The following is a 28,000-nucleotide window of genomic DNA, read 5'->3' on the forward strand; positions in this document are numbered from 1 at the left end:
CTATCGGGTGGAGAAGAAAACGGACTCTGGACCGCCCAGCTCTGGGCAGAATCCCTGCTGAACCCACCTCCAGGAAAGGCCTCGTTGGCTGGAAGCAATGTGCCCTCCCGAGCCTCCATGCTCACAGCTCCAGCACAAAGGATATCTGCCTCGCAAGATAAGGAAAAGAACCCGTCGAGTTCCATTTTCCTAGGTGGCTACTTTTGAAATTGGGAAATATTAGTGAGTGGAAGTAAACACGGATTAAGTCATTATTTTGAGGAACTCACGACACATGTCCTTATGTATACAAATCTCAGAGTCATGTCAAAGAAATGTGGACAAGGCAAAGCCTTCTGTCTGTCTGTCTGTCTGTCTGTCTGTATGTATGTATGTATGTATGTATGTTGTATTTATTTTTGTGTGTATGCCAGTACTAGGCCATGAACTCAGGGTCTGGGTGCTGTCCCTTAGTTTTTTCTTCTCAAGGCTAGTTGCTACCCCTTGAGCCACAGCTCCATTCCTGGATTCTCGATGTTTAAGATAAGTGTTTCAAAGGTTTCCTGCCTGGGTTGGCTTTGAACTGCCATTTTCAGACCTCAGCCTCCTGAGTAGCTGAGATTACAGGCATGAGTTACCAGTACCCATCTTTGTCTGTATTCACAGCTGTGTCCTTTTTTCTCCAGGCTTGCCCAGACATCAGACCCTGACCTCCTCTGAAGCTTCTTCTGTCCATCGCCTGCACAGGACACCCACTCCTCCGCTTCTCTTAGAAAAGTTTCTACCCACCAATGCAGGGCTCCCTCCACAGGGCACCCCTTCTAGTCTTCCCAGAACCTCTTTGGAGGGTTGGTCCACAAGTGCAGGTCACCCAAGAAGTGCTAGTGCTTCCATATTGTTCAAAACAAAATAGGACTCAATTATTTGTATAAAATGGCTGCCACTGTCCACAGAGAAACCGATCTGTGAGTGGAAATTCAACCTCTTGCTTCACGGTTCTGCCCTCAGTGGGCACCTGCCACCCCCAGAGAGTTAAGACTGGAAAATTACACAGTGGCTCCTTGAACTTCTGTGTCATTGGTGGAAAAGCCAGGCCTGGTGTATTTCTCAGAGGGCCTGTGCCACGCGTGGTGAGATGATTAGCAGCTTAGCAGCCCTGAGCCCATGAGGCAAGGGAGTAAAGCTTTCTCCAGGGATGGCAACCGGCTGCTCCTTGCCATGGTCCCTGGGCCAGTCTTCTCCTAAGGGGCTGGAAATTCAGGTGCAGGAAAACTAAACTCTTTTCTTGCAGATGAGTGTGTGGCTGGACGTGGCATTTATGGATTCAGGACCGGGGGTTGCACTGGTCTGCTTTGAACATGCAAATTGTGGATGTGAATGGTGGCCAAGGCGATTACTCCCATTAAAGGAAGTGGTTAAAGCTGTGATCCTTGGAAGTCAGGCTCCTACGAAATCCATCATCTTAGGGTTCAGTATCATTTCTTCTGAGGGGCAAAAACAGGGCTGTTAGAAGATGGCTATGTAAACATATAGAAGCTGGCTATATAAACATACCACGGACCTCCTCTTCCAAGCTCCAGAGAGATACCAAACAAGTCTGTTTATTTACCATATATAGTGAGGTCCAAACTATTTTGGGTTCTAAAAATTCAGTAACCTTTACAAATGCACATAAAATATTTTAGATCATATTCTCACTTTTTGTTTCTTCTTCTGGCACCAGGGCTTGAACTCAGGGTCTCACGCTGTCATCTTTCTTGCTCATAGCTGGCACTCTACCACTTTAGCTACACTTCCAGTCTGGCTCTTTGCTGGTTAATTGCAGATGGAGTGTTGGGAACTTTTTCTGTGAGCCACGGGCACCTGGCTGTATTAGTACTATAAAGAACTCCCAGCTGATGTGTGTCCCTCCCAACCTTAGAAGCAGATCCAATGGCACCACAATTGTGACTTGTTCCCTGTTCCGTTTCCAGAAACATTTTCCTTCCAGCCCACCAATTCTCAAAAACCTTGCTTCCCAAGCAGATAATACCATGCAAAGACTGCTGTGTAATTGAACACCAAAGCGCAGTGTGCCAAGTTCTCAGAGCTGCTGTGTGGCCTGCCTTCAACGAATGCCAGACTTCCCTCAACATTGGTCATTCGATCTCTGAACCAGCGCTGACTGCTCCTTCCCAGGGCCTCTCTCTGTGTTAAAACAAAGACCCACTAGCCACAGTAACTGTGGTGAAGGTGTTTATTCGTGGTGGTGGAAACGCCAGGACTCTGAGGACCTGTGATGACGTCAAAGTCCAACACTTAAAAAAAGGCTTCTTTCTCTCTCGTAGCTACGTGGGAAGTCTCAGCCATAGGATGAGAATTCCCCAGAATTTGTGGATTTCGCTAGTGAAAGAGCTTACTGTAATATGAGCGCCAGAATCCAGGGGAGTCCATCCCAAATGTCTACAACAGTGCTTGGGGTAGAGCTGGCCCTTAATAAACATCTGATTGGAGAAATGCGAATTAACTGACATTGTGGACTTTCCTTGCCTTGGGGTTTTGCATTTGTCTGTTGGGTGTCAGTACCAACTCAGGGCTCTGAGTTCTCACTTGACTTTCTTATGACTGGGACTCTACCATTTTTGCCACACCTCCACTTCTAGCTTCTTGCTAATTGGGAGATAAGAGTCCCTCTGGTTTGTCTGCTCAGGCTGGGTTCCAGCCACAGTCCTCAAATCTCAGCCTTCTGAATGATTAGGATCTTAGACACCCAGCTCTGTATTTTTTTAATTGGACCTTAACCCTGAACTGTCTTCACCTCATTACTGACCACACCCTGCAGCCCCTTTCATCGTTTTTGGCTTCACCAGGCGTCCTCCTTAACACACTGTGCTTTCACTGTGTCAAAGAGAAAAGAATTTCAGATCCTTGCAAAATAATTCTGCTGTGAAATTTAGTAGTTTTCTAAACTAGATTTAGTAGTTTCCTACTCTAGGGAGTTCATAGGCTGTTTGCTTACTTGGGAAATAAAGCATATGTATTAAGACTTATTCAATCTATCATAAACACCATAAGTTATATTGTATTTATTAAATATTAAATATGTGTTATTCAGCTAAGCCAGCAGCCTGTTTGCTCCATGGAAGAGCTGTGCCAGCTTCTCTCAGGCTGAGAAGTCTGTCCTGCCTCTCTGGCTCGTCTTAGAGGAAGGAAGCCGGCCAGAGCACTTGGCTAAAGGTGTGTGTGTGCGTCTGTGAGGTCCAGGGGACCACGTTTCCAGCTCCCAGAATAAACCCCGAGGACTCTTACCGCCTCCCAATCGGGCCTGCGTGCTTCTCCACTCCGGCTGGGCCCCTCGGCCCGGACCCTTGGCCCCTGAGCAGCCCCAGGCCACTGTGCCCGCCCCAGGCCCCGCAAGGCCCGGGCTGCCAGCCTAAGGCCTTCTCCCCGCGCTTGCACGCTGGTGGCTCCCGCCCTCTGGTCTCGGCTCCTGCCTCCTCGGCCTGAGTCCCTGTTCCCCGAGGCCCCATGGCCTCGGCCCCCAGCCCCAGGACTGCGAGTGTGGGGGCCGCGATAACCCCCATACACACCCATCCCACCTGGACTACTCCTTCCATTTGGACCCGCTTCCCTTAACCACAGTCGTAGTGGACTTACAGCTTCGCATTTGAAGCCGGTTTCCTTGCCTCAAATAGAAATAGTGTGCACACAGTTATGCGTATAGTCGAATGTTATGCATATCATTGAATAAACAGCATTCAAGTCTGTCCGGGGGTATGAGCCCAGCACATGCTGTGGGACCCCATCTCAACCCCCGACCGGGCACGGCGGGGCACGCCATCATCCGGGTGGCAACCGAAAAGCCGCGGCACAGTTCGGACTGTGCAGGCACACAGTGAGGCCCCAACCCCGAAAATACTCGACTCGAAAGCGGGCCGCGAGTGTGGCCCAACCGGGGGAGCACCAGCGTCGCCAGGCGAGGCCCAAACCCCCCCGCAAGGACGGAGTCTGGCTGGGTACGGAGCCTGGGACGCCGGCTTCGTCCCGGGCTGGATCCGCTGGCGGCTGGGTTAAAATGCTGGGGGCTGGGGACGTGCTGGATCGACTTCCAAACGAGGCCTGACGGCTGCACGAGGCCCGGGGGCACCCCCTGGGACGCTCGGCGCGGCTGGCACCCGCCTGGGGTCCCAGAGAGGCCCGGGGTCCCGGAGACGGCGGGGGACTGTTGTGGCGCCCGCCTCCCTGACAGCTTGCACGGGGCCAGGGGTTGCCGGGTGCGACCAAGACGCACTCCCGGCCTCCGGCTTGTTGACCGCGGTTGCCGTGGCAGCGCCGCGCGTTCCCGCCTCCGTGTGACGTCAAAAGGGCAGTGCCCAATAGGAGGGCCGCCCGGCGTCTGGCGCCGCCTTTCCCAGCAGGCTCCGCCCTGGCGGGGCGGGGAGCCGAGCGTCGACGGCGAGTGGGGCTCGCGCCGCGGCCGCGGTTCTGACCCCGACCGGCTTCCCGCGACCCCGGCCCCGCTTTCCGCTCTGTGGGCGCCCGCCGCCCAGGCCTGAGCCACGATGTTCCGGATGCTGGGCGGCAGCTTTGACGACGACCCCTTCTTTTCGTGAGTGCGGCCGTGCGGGGCGTCGCGGCGTCGGGGGCCTGGGAAGGAAGGGGGCGGGGGTCGTGAGGCCCGGGCGGGGGTCGCGGGTTCCGGAGCGGGGGTCGTGAGGCCCGGGCGGGGGTCGTGAGGCCCGGGCGGGGGTCGCGGTTTCTGGGGCGGGGGTCGTGAGGTACGGGCGGGGGTCGCGGGTTCCGGGGCGGGGGTCGTGAGGTCCGGCGGGGGTCGCGGGTTCCGGGGCGGGGGTCGCGGTTTCCGGGGCGGGGGTCGCGGTTTCCGGGGCGGGGGTCGTGAGGTCCGGGCGGGGGTCGTGAGGTCCGGGCGGGGGTCGGGGTTCCGGGACGGGGGTCGCGGTTTCCGGGGCGGAGGTCGTGAGGCCTGGGAACGGGGGTCGTGAGGTCCGGAACGGGGATCGCGGGTTCCGGGCGGGGGTCGTGAGGTCCGAGGCGGGGGTCGCGCGTTCCGGGCCGGGGATTGTGAGGTCCAGGTGGGGGTCGCGGGTTCCGGGGCGGGGGGGCGAGGTCGTGAGGTCGGGGCGGGGGTCATGGGGTTCTGAGGTGGGGGTCGTGAGGTCGGGGCGGGGGCCGCGGGGTCTGAGGCGGGGTCGCGCGGCCGGCGCAGGCCCGAGCCGGGAGGCCAGGCCAGGTCTTTAGAAGCCGAGGCCGGCCCCCCTGCGTGCCACGGCCCCCGGGCTGGGAGAGGCCCCGGCAGGCTGCAGGCCTGATGGAGCCCGCCCGGTGTTCGACCTGCCTCATTTGGGCCCTGCGGGGTGTTCGGTCCAGCCCGTGTTCGGTGCCCGGCCCCTCCGTCCATCAAGGTGGCCGCGCAGCTCGGCACCTGTAGAAAGGTTTTCAGGTTGAAGTGTGTGCTTGAGTGAAGTTCTGAACACTGTTTCTGAAGAAAAGTTTTATTTGGCGTGAATGTGTGGCTTCTAATTAAAAATACTAAATATGAAGGGGATCACTGAACAGATCAAGTTCACATCGATCAAGTTCACAAACTACTTGTGTGAATGGCAGCTCCTTCGTACAACTTCTTAAAGGTCATAAAAATATCCCCAAACAAATGATTAATCTAGAAAATGTTCATTCTGATTCAACTGTACGTGACCCAAGCAAATTTATTACAACAGCTTAACTCATTTAAGAGCTGTTGGGACAGTTGTGGTCAGTGTGATTTATTTTTTTTAACAAATTTAAAATTTAAAAATGTAGTGTTTGTGTTTTCTTTAAAAAACAAAAACAAAACCTCTGAGAGCCAGGAGTGACTTTATCCATAGATGAGCTGAGCTGTTGAAGTGGCTCTTATGTATGTGTAATGTCACCAGTTAGGATTATGATGTATAATTTTTGAGTTGAATTGTATCCCTAGTTGTCCCAAAAGGAGCAATGCCTTAATTAAACCTTGGATGCATAATTAGTAATCATCTTGAAAATGTCTAGCAGAAGTGTAATTTAAACTGTTGAGTGACTCTGAGCAAAGGCAATGAACTCAACACTCAGGACCAGAAATAGTAACAGACCACAAATAGTCAGTATCAAAGACACCTCTGGCCTGGAGCAAAGAAGGGCTGTCAGCTAACCCGAAGTCCACTCACTCAGACACTTGTGCCTTCTTCAAAGGCAAGCAGAAATATCAAAAGTAGAAGATGGACTGGTTGTAATTAACTTTATAAAACTAACCCATGCTTTTAGTGTCTTTCCTTCACAATTGTATATAGACTCTTTTTGAGGATAAGAGGAGAGAATATGAGTCTATATTTATTTCAGGTAATCTGCCATTTGATCCACCCCTCTTACTTACTCTAATCCCAAAGTGAGTATCCAAGACTAAATGCAAATCAAACATTATGTTGACCCTGGTGTGAAAATCACAGCTCTTGCCCAGCGTCTTTAAATAAATATATCCTGTAGCCAACATTGTTTCTGGTCACTAGGTTCCCTTGTGTGTGATTTAACATGATGTTCTATAAATGCCTTGTAAGGGTGATCTGGTGCCCGTTATATTGGATCATCATTATTTTTATTAAACAAATCTCATTGTAGGTAGCATTGTCTAATTACAACCCAACCATCTCTAAATAATCCACTAGCCCCCGAGGTGTCAATATAAATACATCAAGCTAACTATTCAAAACAGGCAGGCAAAATATATAAACTTCTTGGTTATAAAATTTGCATTATGGGGCTGGGAAGGTGGCTCAGTGGTAGAGCGCTTGTCTTGCATGCCTGAGGCCCTGGGTTCGATTCCTCAGCACCACATAAGCAAAAAGAAAAAAGCCGTAAGTGGCGCTGTGGCCCAAGTGGTAGAGTGCTAGCCTTGAGCTGAAGAGCTGAGGGACAGCGCCCAGGCCCAGAGTTCAGGCCCCATGACCGGACCCAAAAAAAAAACAAAAACAAAAAAAACAACACCAACAAAAAAAAAAATAAAATTTGCATTAGGATAAGCAGGCTCACATCTGTAATTTTAGCTGCTCTGGAGGCTGCGATCTGAGGATAGAGGTTCAAGCCAGCCCTGGCAGATAAATCCATGAGAGGTGGACTTTTGGCTTAAGTGTAGAGCACCAGCCTTGAGTGAAAAGTGAAAATAATAGTATTTCATCAGAAAAGTATAAGAACACTTAAAAAGTGATATTTTTCTAAATTTTGTAACTGTTAAAAATGAGGAGTAAAAGGTGGCACTTCTGCCATCGATTTTCTCTTAAGAATAGTACTTTTTTCTCAAACTTGTATTTTCTAAAGATACATGTGTAGGCAGAAAAACTTAATTTGAGATGAAAATGATTTTGGCCTCTATTTATACCCTAAACAACACTGATGATTTAGTGTGAGCTCAGAAATACCCGGTATGGGTTTAGAATTTTCTACTTGGTACAGAAGCATGATCATTAATCTTATGTGCTATAGAAAATAAAACTCTGATCAGAATTTCTTTCTGATGAAATTTTAATTTGGGTAAAAGTAGTTCCATAGTCAGTAGCTATGTTATCGCTTGTCAGCTGATAAAAATTAAAAGCCCAGAAGCAGGCTGGCAAGTCTATCAGCTTGTTTTTAATAATTAATTCTTGTATTTTCCCTAAGCAACTCAACTCTTCCTATTTGTCTTTCTCAGCAAGAACTAACACTAGTATATCTATAATCTCTATTTTTAAATTTTTGGAAAACTTTATTATTTTTCATCTTAGAAGTAGTTGGATTTATTGACGGATACTACTTTGAACTATCCACTGACTGAACTGAATGAAAGGCACACACTGTTTATGACTGAGAACACTCTTATAACAAGAAATAAAACAATCTCCTTATTAAATATGCTTTTGTAAACAATGCCAAGGCTATTTAAACATAATACCTAATAATACTTAATAGAGTCTGAGGGTAGAGATTCACCAAGATGTTATAATCTGGTTCTATGTTTATTCTGCCACAGACATCTCTTGATCTAATTGTTTAACAAAAGTAACTTGAAAATTCTCAGCTAGAATCAAAGGTTCTGATTTTCAAGGCCCACTTCATCCCAAGATACTCAATAGCTACTGTCAGAGTAGCTACCTTAACTTTCTCCAAGTATTTCAGTACAGAAATTTGTTTTAAATAAACTTGGCAAATTCTGAGGTCATATTTGATAGGAGGTGGCTCTATAAACTTTGAATTGGAAGACTTTTTCATGTAGACTGTTGATCTTGGGTCATTTATTTGGTTCATGAGTCACAAGCCAAGCAGCACCAGCTGAGCATGGCTCTGTTGCTGGCTGAAGGAGTCACCATGGATAGCACCGCCCCACAGCATTGCCCCGTTCTAGCGGCAACCGCTGCAGATACCCAGGACAGTAGAGGAGGTGCTGCAGAATGGTGGGCGTGGCTCTCAAGCACGTTGCTGCCAAGGATGAGCTCTGCACCGTTTTAGACTGCACTTTTAGCAGAGGACATGAGAAATGCCTTCTGCCTTCTGGACCTTTAATCCATTGAAGTACTTCTACCGGGTCTAGTTTCTACTCTACACAGACTCAGCTCTGTGAACTCTACTATAAATCTATAGAATTCATGCCCTCCAGATCCCATTTTATGTTGTTCTGTCCTTCAGTTCTATTGGATTGAAACCTGGCTTCGATGGCTTTTGGGCACTTGGAATCAAACCCAGAAACAAATCCCGCCTGATGTCATTTAATGGACAAGTCTATCTCACTGAAAACAAGGGGACAATTTCCTGACTGAGAGCCATGGTCATCCACCGCCTAAGCTCTCATACTACTCAGAACAGTAGAAGAGAGGAATTTTCCTTAATGAGTAGCGCTCATGACACTTATGTGTCATTCATTTTTTACTTCTAAGTTAAAAAGCACAAGTAGATATACTTTGATACAGACCAAAGAAGGTCAGTATCAAAATGACTGTCTTTGAGTTTTAAAAACAGGACAGAGTTTTAAAACCAGGCTCACACCTGTAATCTTAAAGTACTTGGGAGGCTAAGATATGAGGATCTGGTTCAAAGACAACGTGGGAAGGAAAATCTGTTAACTCTAATTAACCACCAAAAAACAAATGCCAAAGTGAAGCTGTGGCTCAGGAGGTAGAATGCCAGTCTTGTGGGAAAAAGCTAAGGGACATTGCCCAGGCCCTGAGTTCTAGCCACAGTGCTAGTACCAAATACAAATAAAATAATAAGAAGAGGGAATTTGTAAATTAAGAAATTGAGCAAAGGAATGTCTTTGCATGTGTAGCACCAAACCACAGAGGTGGCAAAGTATGGATTTATAGTTTGATAAGGAAGAAAAAGATATGAAATAGGTCTTCAAATGTAAGAACAATTTCTAGAACTAATGAAAGTCTGGAATGCCAAATGGCTCAGTGGTAGAGCTCTTGCCTTGCATGCATGAGGCCCTGGGTTCGATTCCTCAGCACCACATAAGCAAAAAGAAAAAAGCTGGAAGTGGTGCTGTGGCTCAAGTGGTAGAGCTGAAATGCCCAGGCCCAGAGTCAGGCCCCACGACCGGACCTAAAAAACAAAAAACCAAAAAAAAAAAAAGTTTGAAATCCTTGGACCCCAGATTGAAAAAGACAGTTCAATGATGAATGGATAACTTCACAAAACTACACTTAAACCCATGATGCTGCAAATTCAATCCATAAATATTATATACTACTGCAATACACATAACCACGAAGATTTCAGAGAATATAGATCTTATAAAAAGAAAACTACACTACTATGCAGGCTCAGCTAGAATGAGCTAGAATGAGAAGCAGCATTGTCAATTCAACTTCTCCATCAGCATTAGTTGTATTCCCACATTGATAAGACAGGATCATGTAGATTTCTGCGTCCAGGTAAGCTATTGCTTTGAGTGTGCAGTAACTTTAGACATAGGACACACGGAGTCTACTGTGCTCAAAATACTCTTAGAACCAAGAGAGGAGGTAAAAGACAAGAAGCAGTGGGAATTCAGAGGTAAACCAAGCTCAGTTCTTTTTGCTGGAGAGAGCTGGAATTAAAGTAGCCTCTACCACCTCTGTTCTTCTAGCAGAAATCATTGTTTACTCTTTTCCTCCCTTGGGACCAGCACAGAGAGAAACCCAACTCTCATCCAGCCTGCCCTTGAGGCTTGCTTACATCACGGCTGACTGAAGAATAATGTTTTCTGTGTTTCATGCTTACAGAATACATGGTAGAAGCTAGCCCAGAAGTGGTGATGTCCTTATTCACAAGTACAGGAATGGGGTCTCAGGAAGAGACTTGACTTCTAGTGCATCCAGGCACCCCGGGGTTGGTGATGCCTGCTTGAGTTAAATCACCAAGGACACAGGACACAGAGCCCTGGCACTTTGGGGTATGCTGTTGGTAGTGGGAAAACAGGAACCTGCACTGCTGCCAGCTTCCTGGTTGGCTAGCAATCTCGAAGAAGGTTGAGAAACTCTGTTTTAAGACTTAAGTATATATTTTGCTGTGTGACCACTTGTGTATTTAGAGTTCTTAGAAGTGAACGTTAACTTCCCATAACTTCTAGAAGTGAACTTCTTAGAAGTGAACGTTAACTTCCCATAACTGTCTGTCTATTAAATATGAATTGTATCTTTATGGTGCTCATGAAACTTTCCTATAGTTCTCGATATTCATGTTTCATAAATGAGGTAAAAGAAGCCAGTGTTTTTTAACTAGTCTTACTTAGAATTTGTACCGTTGACTGTCCAACGCCTGTGCCTGGCGGCGTTGCCCTCCGCCTAAGCCACTGGAGATGTGTTGCATTGTGGAACTTTTCAAAAATCATTTGTTAGGGAAAAATGAACATGTCTTTTCATTATTATCATAGTAGAAAATAAATAGAAGAGGTTTTCACAAATAGTACTTGGAAGCAACAGGCTTTTTATTTCTCCTAAATTCTTTTTTTGTCTTTTTAACAAGCATCCCCAAATAATAAATGGTAGCGTTTAGCTTCCTACTTATTATTTAAACTCTTTAACACTTACTAATCTTGCCTTTACTCTGCCTCTTTTCTGCAGCGATTCCTTTCTTGCACACCGAGAAAGTATGCGGAACATGATGAGAAGTTTCTCTGAACCTTTTGGAAGGGACTTGTTCAGTATCTCTGATGGTAGAAGAGCCCATCACCGCAGAGGACATGATGCTACTGAAGATTACATAGCTGTAAGTTCTTCATTTGAAAAGACAGTGAGAAGATCCGAGGGATCTAGAAACAAGTATTACAGAAGAATGACTGGAACTCACATTGCAGAAATGGCTCCTGCATAAAACAAAACCTATTGGGAAGCCAAATCCTGCAACAGGGAAATGTTGGTGGAAAAGAATTCCACTAGCTACCATAGCCCTTAGGTGATATTTAACCCATTCTTTTTTCACGCGTGTTTTTAATCTTGTAATCTTTTTCCATGTCTGCAATGAGAGCAAACAAGAAAACATCCTTTCCGGTCCCATATACTTTTGAGTGTATTTGTGTGCACATGCCATTGCTGGGGCTTGAACTCAAGGCCTGAGCATTATCCCTGAGAGTTTTTTGCTCAAGGCTGATGCCCATACACTTGAAAAATTTTTTTTACTACAATAGTAGTGACATCAGTAGCATAATGGTTTGTCTCTGTTGGAGCTGCAAGTGTTCATCTTCTGAAAGATACTTTTGGCCTGGAGAGCTTAAAGTAAACATAACCTTTTCAGAGCCTGGCCTAGCCACAGTATGCTCCGCTCTGTTACCCTTAGTGCCACACATGGGCATCGCAAATGCTCAGAGGGAACAAAATAAGGATATTTCTATGCCAGAACTTTTTTTTACCTCTATTTATTGTGCTTTTTTGGCCTCAGGAATGGTAGTTGTAGAACAAAAAAATCTACCAGAGTTGCTATTGAAAATGAACATTTGAAGTTGAAATATAGGTTAATACAGAATTGGTTGATTAAAAAACAAAAATATGTCATAAAACATTTTCATATTTTCAGCTTCTAGTAGCTTAAATAGAGCAAAATATTTTAGGACATCCTAAGAAGTTTAATGAATAAAATTATATTTGTCAACTAAAGCAAGATTAAATCCTTATGTTATTCTTTTCATATACTTTATTCCCAAATAGCATATTCCCATTGAAGTTAGTTTTCTTTTAATAGAGAATGTTATTATTCCATATATATGTGCATGTGTGTATGTATATATATATGTATATATGCAATCAGTTAATATCGAGGAAGCTTTTAAAATTCATTTCAGAGGAAAGACTGTTAATAGAGCAGAAAAAAACAATTATGAATGTTAGAAATCACGTGAGCTTTAAAATACTTCATATGTCTGTCACCGCCACGGCAGGAGGAGAATAGGACACTGTATTTATATGCATTAATGAACTTTTAGCTTTTATGGAAGAAGCAAGAGCAATTTTACTCCTTTACTTAAAAATACTGAAATGAAGCTTATTCATTATTCAGCAAATACCTTCTTGCCGAAGGTATTTGTCCACAGCAGCTATAACTCCAAAGGTTTCTTTCCTGGACACTGCACTGAGTGTTTAATGAAATCTGAAATAAGAAATATATGACCAAATAGAGAACTTTCTGTGAAACTTTAGTTTGTAAGATTCATAATTTAGAACTATGTGCACTTTAGTGTGACTTGCCAGAGTGACTTTCAATCAAGGAGGAAACATGGAGTAGAGGTAATATCAATGCAAAAACGTAGCAGTTGGACAGGAACAGCTAAGTAAAGGAAGATCAAGAATGAAAATCTAGTTGTTCCCTTGTCCTCATAGGTGGGCTGCTATTACAAAGTACAATTCTACAGGTTGGGAAAAAACCAAAGTCAGAATTTATTTTTATTTATTTATTTTGTCTGTCGTGGGGCTTGAACTCTGGGCTTGGGCACTGTCCCTGCACTCTTCAGCTCAAGGTGAGCACTCTACCACTTGAGCCACAGCGCCACTTCCGGTTTTCTAGTGGTTAATTGAAGATCAGAGTCTCACGGACTTTTCTGCCTGGGCTGGCTTTGAATCATGATCCTCAGATCTCAGCCTCCTGAGTAGCTAGGATTACAGGTGTGAGCCACCAGTGCCCAGCCCAAAGTCAGAATTTTTTAAAGCCAGTTCCTGAGGCTTGAACTCAGGGCCTGGGTATTGTCCCTTAGGTTTTTCACTCAAGGCTAGTAGTCTATCACACTCTACTTCTGGCCTTTTGGTGGTCAATTGGAGATAAGAGTCTCCTAGACTTTACTGCCCAGATCTCATCAGCCTTCTGAGTACCTAGGATTGCACACATAGGCCACCAGCATCCGATTTTCTCTTTGGCCTCCTCTGTAAACCAGTTACTCCCAGGACCTGCCCTATCTCCTAAGGGCATTATCTTTTAATGCAACTGCATTAGATTCCAATGGATGAAAACAGAAACGCTCTAAATGTGCTCTGCTAAATATGGTAGCCACTCGTGAGCTGTACCAGTAGAACCCTTCAGTGAGCCTCGTGTTCAACAAAAGCAAAATTGGACAAATGGGATGGTATCAAACTCAAATGTTCTGTAAAGCAAAGGAAACCATTAGCCAAAGTAAGAGACTACCACATCATGGAAGGAAATATTTGCAAACTACACATTTCATTAGGATTTCATATCCAAAATACATAAGGCACTCAGACCACTCCATAGCAAGAAAGAAAATAACCCCACTAAAAAAGGGGAAAAGATGTTTTTCTGAAAGAATACACATAAATGGACAGTAGTTGCATGCAAAAATATTCTAATTGTGGGGGAAATATAAATTAAACCATAAAGAGCCATACCTTGTATGTGTGAGAGGGTAACTTTCATAAAGATGACAGCTACACTGTGCTAGACAGGCTGCAGAGAAAAGGGAGCTCCTAGGAATGGAAATGAATGCAGCTCTCAGGGAAAGCGATGGTGGTGTGTCCTCCAAAACTAAAAATAGGGGCTAAGGCTAGCTGGGCAGTGCAGCATTTGAGTGGCATGTGCAAAGTCGCATAAAACCCCAGCAATACACACACATTCAAACACAAATACTAAAAATAGAACTTCCTTATTACCTAGCAAGCCCACCATATATGGAGAGAAACCTGCAGTCAGTAAGTGCACAGTGCATCTGTGTTTCCACCACTGCTACAACGGAACTCACAGTTGCTGAGGAAGCAAGTCGATGAGGAAGCAAGTGTCCATGCATGAAGAAAAAGTGATTTTTATACATACATGGAATCTTCTTCAGTCCTAGAAAACAAGGAAAAGCCTGTGACTTTTGGCAGCAAGGATGAAGCATTGATGCTAAATGAAATAAACCAGGCACAAAGAGACAAAGCCACATGCTTTGCATGTATGCTAGATCCAGTAAAGCTAAACTCAGATATAAAGTGTGGACAGCAGTTACTTGAGGCTGGAGTGAGAAGAAGAGTGGGGATTAGTGACCCAAAGACTAACCTCTCAGATGATATATTGCCCAGAGATATTGACTATACTGAATATTTCAAAGTAACTGAAGGAGTTGCTAATGTTTCATAAAAAATGGTGATTGGATCTCACCTCATTTTATCCATTCATCAGAACTCACCTTGCCACCTGTCAGTGTCTACACTAATGGAAGCAAAGTGCCTATTGTTACTAAATGAGGTTTTATTTCCTTTCGAGAAAAATGAATTTTAACTAGCCATCTGTGGTTAGGGACTATCATGGGCAACAGGATAGACATTCAGATAAACCCCAAAACATCTTTCCAACAGTGTAAGGAGAATTGATCGCCATTCATGAACCTCTGACTTGCTGCTCACGTCGTAATCACTGATTTGAACACTTCCCCACAAAACTGCAGGTTTCATAATTATGTGAAATAAAAGTAAGTGGTACTTTTTACTGTACCAGATTTAGAACAGCCTGTTTTATACCACCTTGAATAGTCTCGCAGTGTTTTACTAGTAAGGCAGCTGAATAGTAATGCAGCTGAGATGCAGTTCTTTTCTCCCCTGGTTGTGAGGCACTAGACAAGTTAATGTCTGGATTTATGTCATGTCAAAAATGAAAATGAAAACAAGCAGCTGCAACACCACCTCTACCCAGCCTATCTGTCCTCAGTAACTAGATGGACTGCAGGAATACAGACACCAAAAATGGAAAAGGCATTCCTTCCCTTCAATGGAAATGTTTGTAAGCCAGGTATCCATCTTGTAAGGACTAGTTTGGCATGCAGCTAATATAATGTATGCATTTCTTTGATAGGTCCCTTGTAACTGAAGACATGACACTTAGGCCTGGTGGGACCCTGCCAATCAGATCTCTTCTTTCACAAAACAAAAAACCAGATAGAAATAGGAATAGGAAATAGAAATAGGAATTCTATTGATATACTCAATAGGCTTTGGAGAGCACGGTCATAAATACAAAGTATAAATATGTATCACCTGATATAATTAATTATACAACTTAAATTGAGGGTTTCTATCATTACTTACACAGGAAGAAAATAATCACTGAATGATAAAACTTTATACTCATTTATCATCATAAATGATATCATTTATGATGATAGTTTAATATTGTGAATGGCAAAGCCTTGGTTGTGGTGGGTTTTGTTTGCTTTGTCTCTTTCTGTCGCCCGGGCTGCTCTGAAACCCATACAGCCTCCTGTCTCAGCATCCTGAGTGTGCGATTTCAGGCCTGGGCCACCATGTCCAGCTTCTCTATACATTTTACTCAGAAATTTGAATTTTGCTTTCAACATTTAAAACTTCCATTTTTATGCATCTAATTTTTTTATTTTGTGGTTGTTGAAGAATACAATTTTTGTGAACTATAACTTGATTAAATATTGTTTTGCATATCACAGGCTCTAAATTCTAAGCTGTGAACCTTGACCCTTACTGGCTTCTTATTAATTACTTATCCCAAGGAGCTGGCCCTTAGGGGATAATTAATTTTTGTTTGTCAGTCCTGAGGCCTGAACTTCTTTTTACTTAAGGCTAGCACTCTACCATGTGAGCTACAGCGCCACTTCTGGCTTTTTCTGTTTGTGTGGTATTAAGGAATCAAATCCAGGGTTTCGTGCATGCTAGGCAAGTACTGTACCGCTAAGCCACATTCCCAGCTGAGATAATTAATTTTTATCCAATATCACTGCTAATATTTGGACTTTTATTAGTAAGTGAACTTTTAAAAAAAATTATTAGTTGTAATATTAATGGATTTAAAAGGTAAAATTAATGGATTTAAAATATATAGAATAATTAAACAGGAAAGATGATTTAACCTTAAGATCATCATTTTACCTCACCTTCTAATTAAGTCTAATATGAATTTGCATTTCCTCTGAGAAATGCAAATCTTAACCCACAGCCTGTACTTTTTCTGTCACCGCCTTACTAGCAAAGTGCTGTTCTCAATGACATAAGGCCTCCCTGTGTGTGGCCAGGCTCCTGTCAGGCCTTACAGTAAATAATAAGCAGGTAATTAAGAATCCATAGTGTCTCTTGATGAAAATGTTCTGTAACATTGGGAGCTCTGAGCTTTGTGGTTGTGCAGTACATTTTTGTTTTACCTGTTATTATATAACAAATGCAACCAAAATTAATTGGATATTATTTTTTAGGCAACAACTTTTTCTCTTGTGCCTTTTGGCAGTTTTGGCAGAATGGTTTGTATCTTGAGACACAAATCATTTTATTTTTCACTAACTCAAGCATTAATATGCATGTCACTAACTTTCATACTGACTTTGTGGTAGTAGTGCTGGAAGCCTCTGCTTCATGTGTTGAATTTATCTTAGAGCCCCAAATAAATCACTCTTCAGAAATAAAACCTAAATTTTGATAGGTTCACACAGAAGTGTTCCCACAGTTGTGTGCACAAGTCCAGGACCCTTGTGCAAATCGGGCCTTTGCACAGGTGAGCCAGCCCAGCCCTGGGCAGGGGCATGCTGCCTGTGTCTCCCTGTCCCCTTTGGCAGTGTGCCCAGGCTTCCTCTGACATACATGCTGCTCTCCTGACCAGAGAGCAGTTTGTCCCCTGTCCAGAGCTCCTGGTGGGACAAGTGACATTTAACACTCAGAACATTCTTGTGGTGGGGGCACAGCCGTGGTAGGGGCAGGCAGGGTCTTTTGAGTACAGTGGGTTGGAGTTGATTAGGGAAGCCTTTATGAACCTTGGCTTAGTGAGAGTCAGAGAAAGCCTGGGGAAAAAAGGGAGAGTGCAGCACAGCACAGCACTGGGGGCCCTGGGCCCTAAGGGCGAACACCTTTAGCTCCACTGTGTGCTATGGTGGAAGTACGCAGTCCATATAGACAAGGCGGGGAGAGGAAGCTGGACCCTTGCAGGCCACAAGGAGTGAGCAGGACATGCACTTGATTGCCTTTCATCAAAGCTAATAGAATCAGATTCTCTTGCTCTCTCTCTCTCTCTCTCTCTCTCTCTCTCTCTCTCATACTAAGGTTGGACCCTCTCACTCACTTGTTTGCTCCACTGGTGCTTTACCACTTGAGCCATACCTCCAGCTCTGCTCTTTGCTCATTATTTTGAAGATAGTGTCTTACAGACTTTTCTGCCTAGACTGGCTGCAGCGACTTTCTGGCTCTCATTCTCTGTGTAGGCAGGGTTACCAGCTTCTTGCTCCCCACTAGATTCTCATTTTAAGAGGTCAGTGTGCCTCATTCAGAAGGAACCACAATGCACAGGGGAGGAAAGGAGACCAGGAGGCCATGGAAGCATTCTGTATGCTTGTGATGGCTTCTACTTCATAATGGCCAAGGTGATCAGGGAAAATGATATTGTTTGAGAGACAGGTGAAGATGTAGGTGCTGCCACTTGGTGTTAGCTTGGGTTGAAGGGGGTTGGGGATGGGGCTCTGGGATAGCTGGGAATCTCAGTAACCACAGGACCAGAGCAGGTTGATCCGGTGCAGATAGGAGAGAGGGTGGTGAGAGAATCGGATCTCTTTCCTTGTGTGATCTCTGAAGCATAGACATGCACGTGGATTGTAGACAGATTATCAAAGCCAGAGATACCTTCTTAGCCCTCTTTTGTCCTGCTGGGGATCAAACCCAGGACTTTGTAACTGCTAGATGGGTGCTCTGCTAGTGAGCCACGCCCCCACCCAGAGCTAGCAATAATGTGTTGATTCATTTCAGAAATTATTTATTGAGGCCCCCCCTTTATGTGTCAGGAATTATTTTAACGACTGGAGACATCATTGTAAAAAAAGATAAGATACTCCCACCTTGCAGATACTTTGTTTTAATGGGAAGACGCAATCAACAGAACCGTTTGAGCCATGATCCTGAGGAGAGGGAGCACAGCTGCTCAAGGGGTGGGTGGAGGCAGGCTGGTGTCTCCGGGGGCCTTGCTGGGGGGACACTCTGACAGTGAGAAGGAGCCGACTGCAGAAAGTTGGAAGAACATGTTTCAGTGTGCGTACTGCATTCCCAGGGGCTCTGGAGTGTGCCCCACTTTCTGTCACCTCAGGCTGTTGGCACCCACAGCTAGTACAGATGTATATTTTTTTTGGGGGGGGGGTCCAGTCGTGGGGCCTGAACTTTGAGCCTGGGCGCTATCCCTCAGCTCTTCAGTTCAAGGCTAGCGCTCTACCTCTTGAGCCACAGCGCCACTTTCCGGCTTTTTTCTTTTTGTTTATGTGGTGCTGAGGAATCGAACCCAGGGCCTCATGCATGCAAGGCAAGCGCTCTACCACTGAGCCACCTTCCCAGCCCCAGATGTATCTTTTGATGACTTGTTTCACCAGGAAATAAGAAAAGAGTAGACTTGCTTCCGCCATGCCCCTTGCTTCCGTCTCTCAGGAATTACGTGGGCCCTGATTCTCAACCTAGTGTTAAAATACTTGGAATATTTCTGGATTGGTGTCACATTTCTTTAAGTGCAGATTATTTTTTTTCCAGTCCTTTCTTTGAGCTATGGTGGCTGCTGTACTGGCAAATGTACTTATTTGCATGCTGGAATGTTGAGGGGAAGGAAGGAGAAGAGAGAGCAGTAATATACCAGAACCATTTCCACCCAGAACATGCCACTCAGCATTAACATCAACTGAATTCTGCTTTGAGAACTCTGGCATCCATATGCACGTGCACATATGCATATGTTCATAGGCAAATACACATGTATGTGTGTATTCACATGTACATATTTGCAGCGGTACAGTCCCCTAATCATTTATGTTGGGTGTTTGGGATTTTCCTATATGTGTCATTTTTTAAATGTATAATTATGTATCATTCTGAAATTATTTTAGCCTGATTACTGCATGAAACCCTACTAAGTGAATCGGGAAAACTTTCAGCTGTTTTGGGAAGATTGATTTGCTGCCTCTGTGTTATGCTTATAGTTAATAATGTACCTCCTAATATCCTGTAGCATACAGATGTCAGCCCTTTTCAGGCAATGGACCGAATGATGTTAAATATGCGCGACAGTATGCAGGAGTTACAGAGAAACTTTGTAAGTACTGCAATTAAGCATGGGGACACTGTTTTCAGTTATCAGTACCCTGTTTTACTGTGGCTTTCAAGCATCTTTTAACCATAGTCTAAAAAATTTTATACAATTAACTCATATAGTACTTATATACTTTATAAATCTCCTGGAAACAAAGTTTTATCAAAAAATTATACTATTTTCAGTGTGTGCCAATAGTATATTTTACTTTTTAAAAAGTCATCTCTCACTAAATTTAGTTCACAATTAACAACTGTGAAAAATAATAGTCATTTTTACAATACTGGGGATCGAACTCTGTCTCATTCTTGTAGATAGTTTCACCACTTAAGCCATGCTCCCAGCCTATTTTGCTTTAGTTATTTTTCAGGTAGAGTCTCAAGTTTTTGCCCTGATCATCATTTCTATGGCTTCCTGTGTAGCTGGGTCTCAGGTGTGCACCAGCATGCCTGGCTTATTGATTGAGTTTGGGTCTTGCTAGCTCTGTGCCTGGGCTGGTTTGGAACTGTGATCCAATCTCTGCCTCCCAGGCAGCTGGGTTACAAGGTGCATCTCCAAGACTGGTTAACTTTTACTTTTTAAAGATTCAAATAAATAATTCCACTAAGTCACTATTGTGAGGAAACATTTTATATTAATTTGTATATCTTATGTCTCCTTAAAAGGATTTGTAGTACCTAAGAAATTAAGGTTTAGTGTTAAAACAACTTCTGAAAACAGACATGTTGGGAATCACATTTAACACTAGATTATAGAGCTATAGTCCAAATGCAGGTGCTTAATCCTCCCAGTTCTCATTAACATGAAAACAAGTTGACTCATATGAAGACAATTTGACATTCCAGTTATACACGTTGGATCTTATGGGTCATTAGTGAGTGCACGGGTCTCTAGGGAATTATATTAGCACAGATTTTATTCCTGTACACCACTTCCTGGAATACAGCTAATTGTCTCCAGACAGGCCAGATTGCGCACACAGGACAACCACTGGTAATTCTGCTACTTTATTATTATCAGAGGTTTCAAGGGTAAAACACCTTCATTCAAATCTAAGCTCCAAGGTCTCAAAGATTAAGGATCTCTGACTGAATCCCTTGTTACTCTTACAAGGAGAGCAGATGCTGGTCCCAGAACTTGAAGGCATTGAGGACCCTCTGGGCATCCATTTGATGAGCCATGTTGGTGGTATGGGTAGACCTGATTGTTAGTGTTGTGTTGCTCCTGACTTGAACTCTGTGCCATTGAGGAGATTCTGAGTCTTACCCTTTCACCTCCAGGGGAACCTGTCAGTGGATCCACATGGACATTCATTTTGTTCTTCGTCAGTTATGACTTACTCCAAAGTAGGCGATGAACCACCAAAGGTATTCCAGGCCTCTACTCAAACCCGGAGGGCTCCAGGAGGAGTAAGTGTTTGAGAACATTCTTAGAGCTTCATAAAGTTGTAGGGTGGTAGATTTCCTGTGTATATGAGTGCTGAAGTTCTAAATTTTGATCTGGTAAAAGGAGGGGGGCACTGATGTTAGAGGTCATCACTGTGAAACCATTAGAGGTCAGTTGGGTTTAGTTTATGGTAGTTTGGGTTTCCCCTGAGAGGGCGACTTCTTTAATTTATTTTGGTGTTTGTCACCTTTCCATTTTGGCAAGATAAATGGACACTAAAAGAAGTGCTTGTTTTATGCACTAAATGTCAACTTGTAGTGTACATTGAAAACAGATTTTTAATTTTTTTTGGGGGGGGGTCTGGTCATGGGGCCTGAACTCTGGGCCTGGGCACTATCCCTCAGCTCTTCAGCTCAAGGCTAGCACTCTACCACTTGAGCCACAGTGCCACTTCTGGCTTTTTTCTTTTTGTTTATGTGGTGCTGAGGAATCGAACCCAGGGCCTGATGCATGCAAGGCATGTGCTCTACCACTGAGCAACCTTCCCAGCCCCGAGATTTTTAATTTTTTTGCTTTTGCACACCTTTATTCTCAGAGTGACCTGTGTGAGTAGTAAACGCTCACATTGCCAACTGTTATAGGAATCACATTCCTTCTTACATGTACCAAAATCCCAAATCCGTGATGAGTTCTAGGTGGCAAAAGAGGATTTACTGTTTGCACCTGTCTGTATAAATTTTAAATTTTTAAATTAATTTTTAAGTTAAAAATTAAATTTTAATTAATTTTAACTATCAGTAAACTAAGATTGACTATATAACTCCTGCCATTCTCAAGTATATTGTTACAATTGTATTCTTTATGTGTACATTATGAAATCTAGTGAATTGCTTTTGTAGGTTTCTAAACTTTTTATAAGTGGTATCATTATTGCATTTCTTCAAGCTTTCCTTTGCTCACTAATATATTTGTAATGTTTAATTAGATTGATACACAATTCTGGTTCCTTTTCACTTCTATATAGTACCTAAAATAAAAAAAAAGGCTCAAAATCTTGGCCATTTTTCAGTGCAGATATTTTAGTGCATCTAAAGTGCACCAATCCATCTTCACATTTTCTTGTGCAAGGCTAGGAATGTGATTCTAGGTCATCAAGTGTGTATGCCTTCATCTTAATCTGAGTTACCATTCTTTAGAGATAAAGCTGTGGGCATCTACAAACTATCCTATGTAAATTCCCATTTTTCCATGGCCTTCTTAGTACTTAAATTTTAGTTTGCCAAAATAGCGAATGTGAAATATTTCATTTTTTCAGTCCCTTAATAAAAAGCATGCACTTTTAAATGATAAACCTCATGGTACTTGATCAAATTCATTATGGATATTTAACTTGGTAAAAGTGACTCTGTGTGTGTGTGTGTGCTTGTGCTGGTCCTGGGGCTTGAACTCAAGGTCTAGGCTGTGTGTGTGTGTGTGTGTGTGCTTGTGCTGGTCCTGGGGCTTGAACTCAAGGTCTAGTCTAGGCTGTGTGTGTGTGTGTGTGTGTGCGTGTGCGCGCGCGTGCTTGTGCTGGTCCTGGGGCTTGACCTCAAGGTCTAGGCTCTGCGTGTGTGTGTGTGTGTGTGTGTGTGTGTGTGTGTGTGTGTGTGTGTGCGCGCGCGCGCGCACGCGCGCTTGTGCTGGTCCTGGGGCTTGAACTCAAGGTCTAGGCTCTGTCCCTGAGCTTTTTTGCTCAAGGCTAGTTAGAGTTTTATCACTTGAGTCACAGATCCACTTCTGGCTTTTTGGTAGTTAATTGGAGATGAGAGTCTCACGGACTTTCCTGCCTGGGTCAGCTTTGAACCATGGTCCTCAGATCTCAGCTTCCTGAGTAGCTAGGACTACAGGCATGAGCCACCAGCACCCAGAAAAGTGACAGTCTTAAATAGTTCAGATGTCTCACAGTGATGTTAATAACTATTGGCTCTCCTAACTATGCTGATAGCATGTGCTTCCAGCTGAGAGGAAGGAACCAGATGCCCCACAGTATCTGCTGTCCTGCTTTTAGAGGATGCCATGTGGATTTCCATCTGCCACATTGTCTTTAAGAACAGTTATTCTCTGTTTCAATATTTGATTACAAGTTGGAAAAATGTTAAATGGTGTTGGCTTTGTTTGGCCTCTCCATTTTCACTTACCAGTTCAGGAAAAATCAAAGACCTAGCACCAGTTTTACTCCACATTGATAGTGGAACTGAATATAGTTACTCTTGTTTTTCTTAGTGTATGAATTGTCCAAAATAATGGATATTTTGTGCAGTAGATCTATAGCATTACCTCACTAAGTCATCAGTCCCTAAAAGAAAAATTTAGAAAGAAATCCAGTCTGTGTATTTAAGTAGTGATTATATTTTTATTATCTTTAAGTAGCTGTACAAAGAGGTTAACATAGAACATGTCAGTTTATAAGTACAATGCATCTTGAATGATGTCATCCTTCTCTCACAACCTCTCCCTCAATTTTCCTAGTTTGATAGGATATGCATTGAATAATAGGATTGTGTTCTCTCTGCTCTTTCTTCATAAGATAAAAGAAACCAGGAAAACGATCAGAGACTCTGACAGCGGACTGGAAAAAATGGCAGTTGGCCATCACATCCATGACCGGGCACACGTCATCCAAAAGTCAAAGAACAGCAGGACTGGAGATGAGGAGGTCAACCAGGAGTTCATCAACATGAACGAACGTAGGTTATCACAAAACCAATACTCTTCCTCCAACGTTAAGTCATCATCATATAACACCTGATCTTCACAGCCATAGTTGGCAGCATGAAGAATCATTTGTGTCTATTGTTTATGAAATGTAATCTTTTGAACTGTTATTTAGTAACATATTAATAACAAAGCTAGTTTTTAAGTGTTTTTCTATGGTAGTACTAGGGCTTTAACTCAGGGCCTGTGACACTGTCTCTTAGCTTTTTTTTTTTTTTTTGCTCAATGCTAGCACTCTACCCCTTGAGCCACAGCTCCACTTCCTGCTTTTTAGTGGTTAATTTGATATAAGGTTTTTATAGACTTTCTTGCCTGGGTCAGCTTCAAACCATGATCCTCAGATCTCAGCCTCTTGAGTAGCTAGGATTATAGGTATGAGCCACCAGCACTCAGATAAGCTTTTAATGTTTTTGTAGGGGGACTGATATTTGATCTTAGGCCTCCACACTTGCTAGGTAGGTGCTCTACTGCTTGAGCCATGTCCCTTCCTTCTTTTCCTCTAATCATTTTGTGATAGGATCTCACGTTTTGCCCAGGCCATCCTGGACCATGATTGTTCTGTCTGCACTTTCCTTCATAGCTGGAGTAACAGACATGGCATCACCATGCAAAGCTTTTCTCTTGAGATGGAATCTCACCAACTTTTTGCCCAGGCTGGCCTGGAACCACGGTTCTCACAGTCTCTGCCTCCCAAGTAGCTAAATTAGGCCTCTTTCCTGTATGCTACCTGTTACATCATACATATATACAAGCAGAACTCTTTTAGATATTCATCAAAAAATAGAAAATGTCCCCCTATTCATTACAGTTTTTAATTCTACTAAAAGACAACTTTAATTAAAAAATTAATTTTATTTTAATCAGTATTAAGAATCAAGCTTTCTTATTTTTTATTTAAAATGACATTGAAATATTAGTATTCTGAAGCTGGGAACTATGGCTCATACTGGTAATACTAGCTACTTGGGAGGAAGAAATGAGGATTCTGTTTTGAGTCCAGCTTGGCTTAAAAGTTAGTGAAACCAGCCAGGTGCCGGTGTCTTATGCCTACACTCCTAGCTACTCAGGAGGCTGATCTGAGGATTGTGGTTCAAAGCCAGCCCAGGCAGGAAAGTCCATGAGACTCTTACCTCCAATAATCTACTCAGAAAAAGCTGGAAGTGGCTTAAGTGGTAGAATGCTAGCCTCCAGCACAGAGAGGCTCAGGGACAAGCCCTAGGACTGGAAAAAAAAAAGTTCATGAAACACCATCTCAGTGAATACACGGGATCTGGATGTGGTGGTGTATGCCTGTCATCCCAGCTACACAGGAGGATCGTGGTCTAGGGCCATTCCTGGCCGACACAAATAGAAGACCCCATTCAAACAACAACTAAAGCTCGACCTGTAATTTAGCTTTCTCAGAAGGCTGAGATCTTGAAAACTGAGGTTTTGAAGCTGGTCCCAGCAAAAAATCCACAAGACTTTCTCTCCAGTTAACCAGCAAAATGCTGGACTGGTGGCATGGCTCAAGGGTATGGCTACCCGCAGGTGAAAAAAGTACAAAACCTAAGTTCAGGCCCTGGTCCCAGCACACACACACAATCAAGGCAAACAGGAATGGGGGCATGACTCAAGTACTAGAGGCCCTCCTGCTGAGCAAGCCCCACGATCTGAGTCCAAACCCCAGTACCACCAGTAATAATAATGCTATATCACAGTTAGGAGCTTATAAATTATTGCTTCATTTTAGAAAAGGAAAGGGCTTCTATTGAGTTTGATAAAAAAATTCTTTTGCAATAAGATTGAAGCTACATTATCACGACTTTAATTACAATCACTGCAATATTATCATTGGAAGATACATTGAGTATCCCTCAGGAGTGCCCTAAAAGAACAATCTAAAAGAAAAATCTAAAAGACAATCTAAAAGAACAAGAATGATCACTTATGTGTTGTTGCTTCTATAAAAGTTAGATTACCTACTTCATGACCCCTTACTATGACGGTCAAGTCCAGCAACCTATCTGCAGACCGAAGGGCTCTACTTACAAGGAGCTGGTGAGGTAATAGGAATGCTAGCTAGAAGAAAGACCATAAGTGATTCATAAGGATGGTTGGGTCTTTATGGTCCACTGAGTAGACTGTGATGTCCAGGCAGGCAAGTGAAAAGCGAGGTCCCAGAGACATTGACAGGCATGTGAGACCAGCAGCCATGACCTGAGATTTGACCCTGAGCAAAGACTTCTCCATGGGGAGGGCTCTCCCTGCTCTGGCTGAGGCTGGCATGAAGCCTGTGTAGTGAACAGTGATGGACAATGGATACCCAAATATTTATTCCTCAATTTTCTTATCTGATATAGATGATGCTCATGCTTTTGATGACGAGTGGCAGAATGAGATTTTGAAGTTCAAGGCCGGGGGCCGCTCACGCAATCTAGAAAACCCTAGAATGCGAAGTGTTGGTCATGAGAATCCAGGATCACGGGAACTTAAACGAAGGTAAAGATGCTGGCTAAAAATGGTGTTTTTAAAAGGCCATTTAAAGACAAGTTGTTCTCTGACCTCCTCTCAGGAAGTTGGAAGAACAGTCAAGTTGTATCCACAGTGTCTTCTGTTGTGAAGGCTCCAACACCACGTGGACCAGTGGGGCATCATGGGCTGTCTTTCCTTTCAGAATACCTCTCTGGGCCCTTTATGCCAGAGTGCTTTCTATTAAGTCTTGAAACTCACTTCCATCTTGATGTTACATAATGTTTGTCTCACACTGAGAATTCTGTGATTAAAAAGTCTATGTTAAGGGGCTGGGAAGGTGGCTCAGTGGTAGAGTGCTTGCCTCTCATGCATGAGGCCCTGGGTTCGATTCCTCAGCACCATATAAGCAAAAAGAAAAAAGCCGGAAGTGGCACTGTGGCTGAAGTGGTAGAGCGCTAGCCTTGAGCTGAAGAGCTGAAGGACAGTGCCCAGGCCCAGAGTTCAGGCCCCACGACTGGACCCAAAAAAAAACCCCAAAAAACAAAAAAATAAAACAAAAAAGTCTATGTTAAGGTTCAATAAGAAATCCATGCCCCAGTTAGAGAAAACTGTCTATTAGGCTTCAGTTGTGGTTTAGACAGCACTGAGCCTGTGCCTGCCCCTTCTTCTGGCTATTTTTGAGGTAGGGACTTGCCTTCTACCCAGGGTGGCCTGGGTTGTAATCTGCCACTTGTGCTTCTCTGTCACGAATGGTGATAAGCACGGGCCATTGCACCAGCCATCAGTTAAGACAGAGTTTCAGAACTTCACTGGGCTGGCCTTGAACCTCAGTCCCCAGTTTCTGACTCCCAGGAAGCTGGGATTCTAGGCTTGAGCCAGCACACCTGGTCACAGAAGCACACACTTAGTGGGTGACTTTAGCACTGTCCCAGAACGTCTTCTGTAATGCCTCCAGCAGTGCAGAACATGTGAGCACACTCTGGGTCAGGACGGCAGCCACTAGCTCCATGTGGCTATTGAATAACACGTGGCATAGGACTGTAGACGGAGGAACTGAATGTTACTTCACTTACTTGATATAAATCTTACCACCACATTGAATAGCATTGTTCAAATTACAAACCAATTCACCTGAGGTAAATAGCCATTGCTTTCTTAACCATCCAGTGGTCTGTCTTCTGTTTCCAAGGCTGCCCAGGAATTATCAAGTGAAAACACAGTGCTTTTAATCTTATTTGCAGTGCAAATATATCTTCAAAACCTGTTGTTGGGGCTGGGAAGGTGGCTCAGTGGTAGAGTGCTTGCCTTGCATGCCTGAGGCTCTGTGTTCCATTCCTCAGCACCACATAAGCAAAAAGAAAAAAAGCCGGAAGTGGTGCTATGGCTCAAGTGGTAGAGCACTAGCCTTGAGCTGAAGAGCTGAGGGACAGCGCCCAGGCCCAGAATTCAGGCCCCATGACCGGACCCAAAAAAAAAAAAAAAACCTGTTGTTTACCTGTTTTCTTCCTCAGGGAAAAACCTCACCAAAATCACACAGAAGGTGGCAGAAGATCAAGGGCTTGTGTGGACAAACTGAATGTCAAAGGGTCGCCTATGAGGATCAACAAAAAATAAATGGCCGTGCACTTCACCTGCCTGGTTTTTATCGTTTGAACAGAGAAAGTAGTGGTGCTGGGTTAACATGCGTGAGACCAATCTCCTGTGGGTGCTTTCCCCTCATGTCTCTGCTCTCACAGCTTCCAATTTCATCCTGTTACTGCTATAGGAATAAAACTTTGATTTTCACAAATGCGATTAAACTGGAAGATATTTTGTAAAGCTTGTTAGGGCATACTAACAGATTGATTTGAGCTAGTTCTGTTACAAAAATAAAGACAGGTTATTTCCACTAACACTACACTAGAGTGGTGTTAGTAAATGTTTA

The 28,000-nt window shown here is 43.8% G+C and overlaps 1 protein-coding gene across 2 annotated transcripts; it reads left to right on the top strand.

Annotated features, from left to right (window-relative positions):
- Nucleotides 1-4,435: 4,435 nt before the first annotated feature.
- Nucleotides 4,436-28,000, top strand: Mlf1 (myeloid leukemia factor 1). 2 transcript variants are annotated; one of them, XM_042685601.1, is made up of 8 exons: nt 4,436-4,567; nt 11,061-11,205; nt 16,631-16,675; nt 19,402-19,485; nt 20,763-20,891; nt 23,435-23,594; nt 25,965-26,103; nt 27,588-28,000. In XM_042685601.1, exons 1-8 carry the CDS (start codon nt 4,521-4,523, stop codon nt 27,688-27,690), a joined length of 852 nt encoding a protein of 283 aa, XP_042541535.1. In that variant the 5' UTR covers nt 4,436-4,520; the 3' UTR covers nt 27,691-28,000. The 2 variants fall into 2 exon arrangements, with proteins under 2 accessions (XP_042541535.1, XP_042541534.1); XM_042685600.1 differs by lacking the exon at nt 16,631-16,675.

The sequence above is a fragment of the Dipodomys spectabilis genome, unplaced genomic scaffold, assembly GCF_019054845.1.
Source record: "Dipodomys spectabilis isolate Male_0828 unplaced genomic scaffold, ASM1905484v1 ptg000095l, whole genome shotgun sequence".
NCBI classification, from domain to species: Eukaryota; Metazoa; Chordata; class Mammalia; order Rodentia; family Heteromyidae; genus Dipodomys; species Dipodomys spectabilis.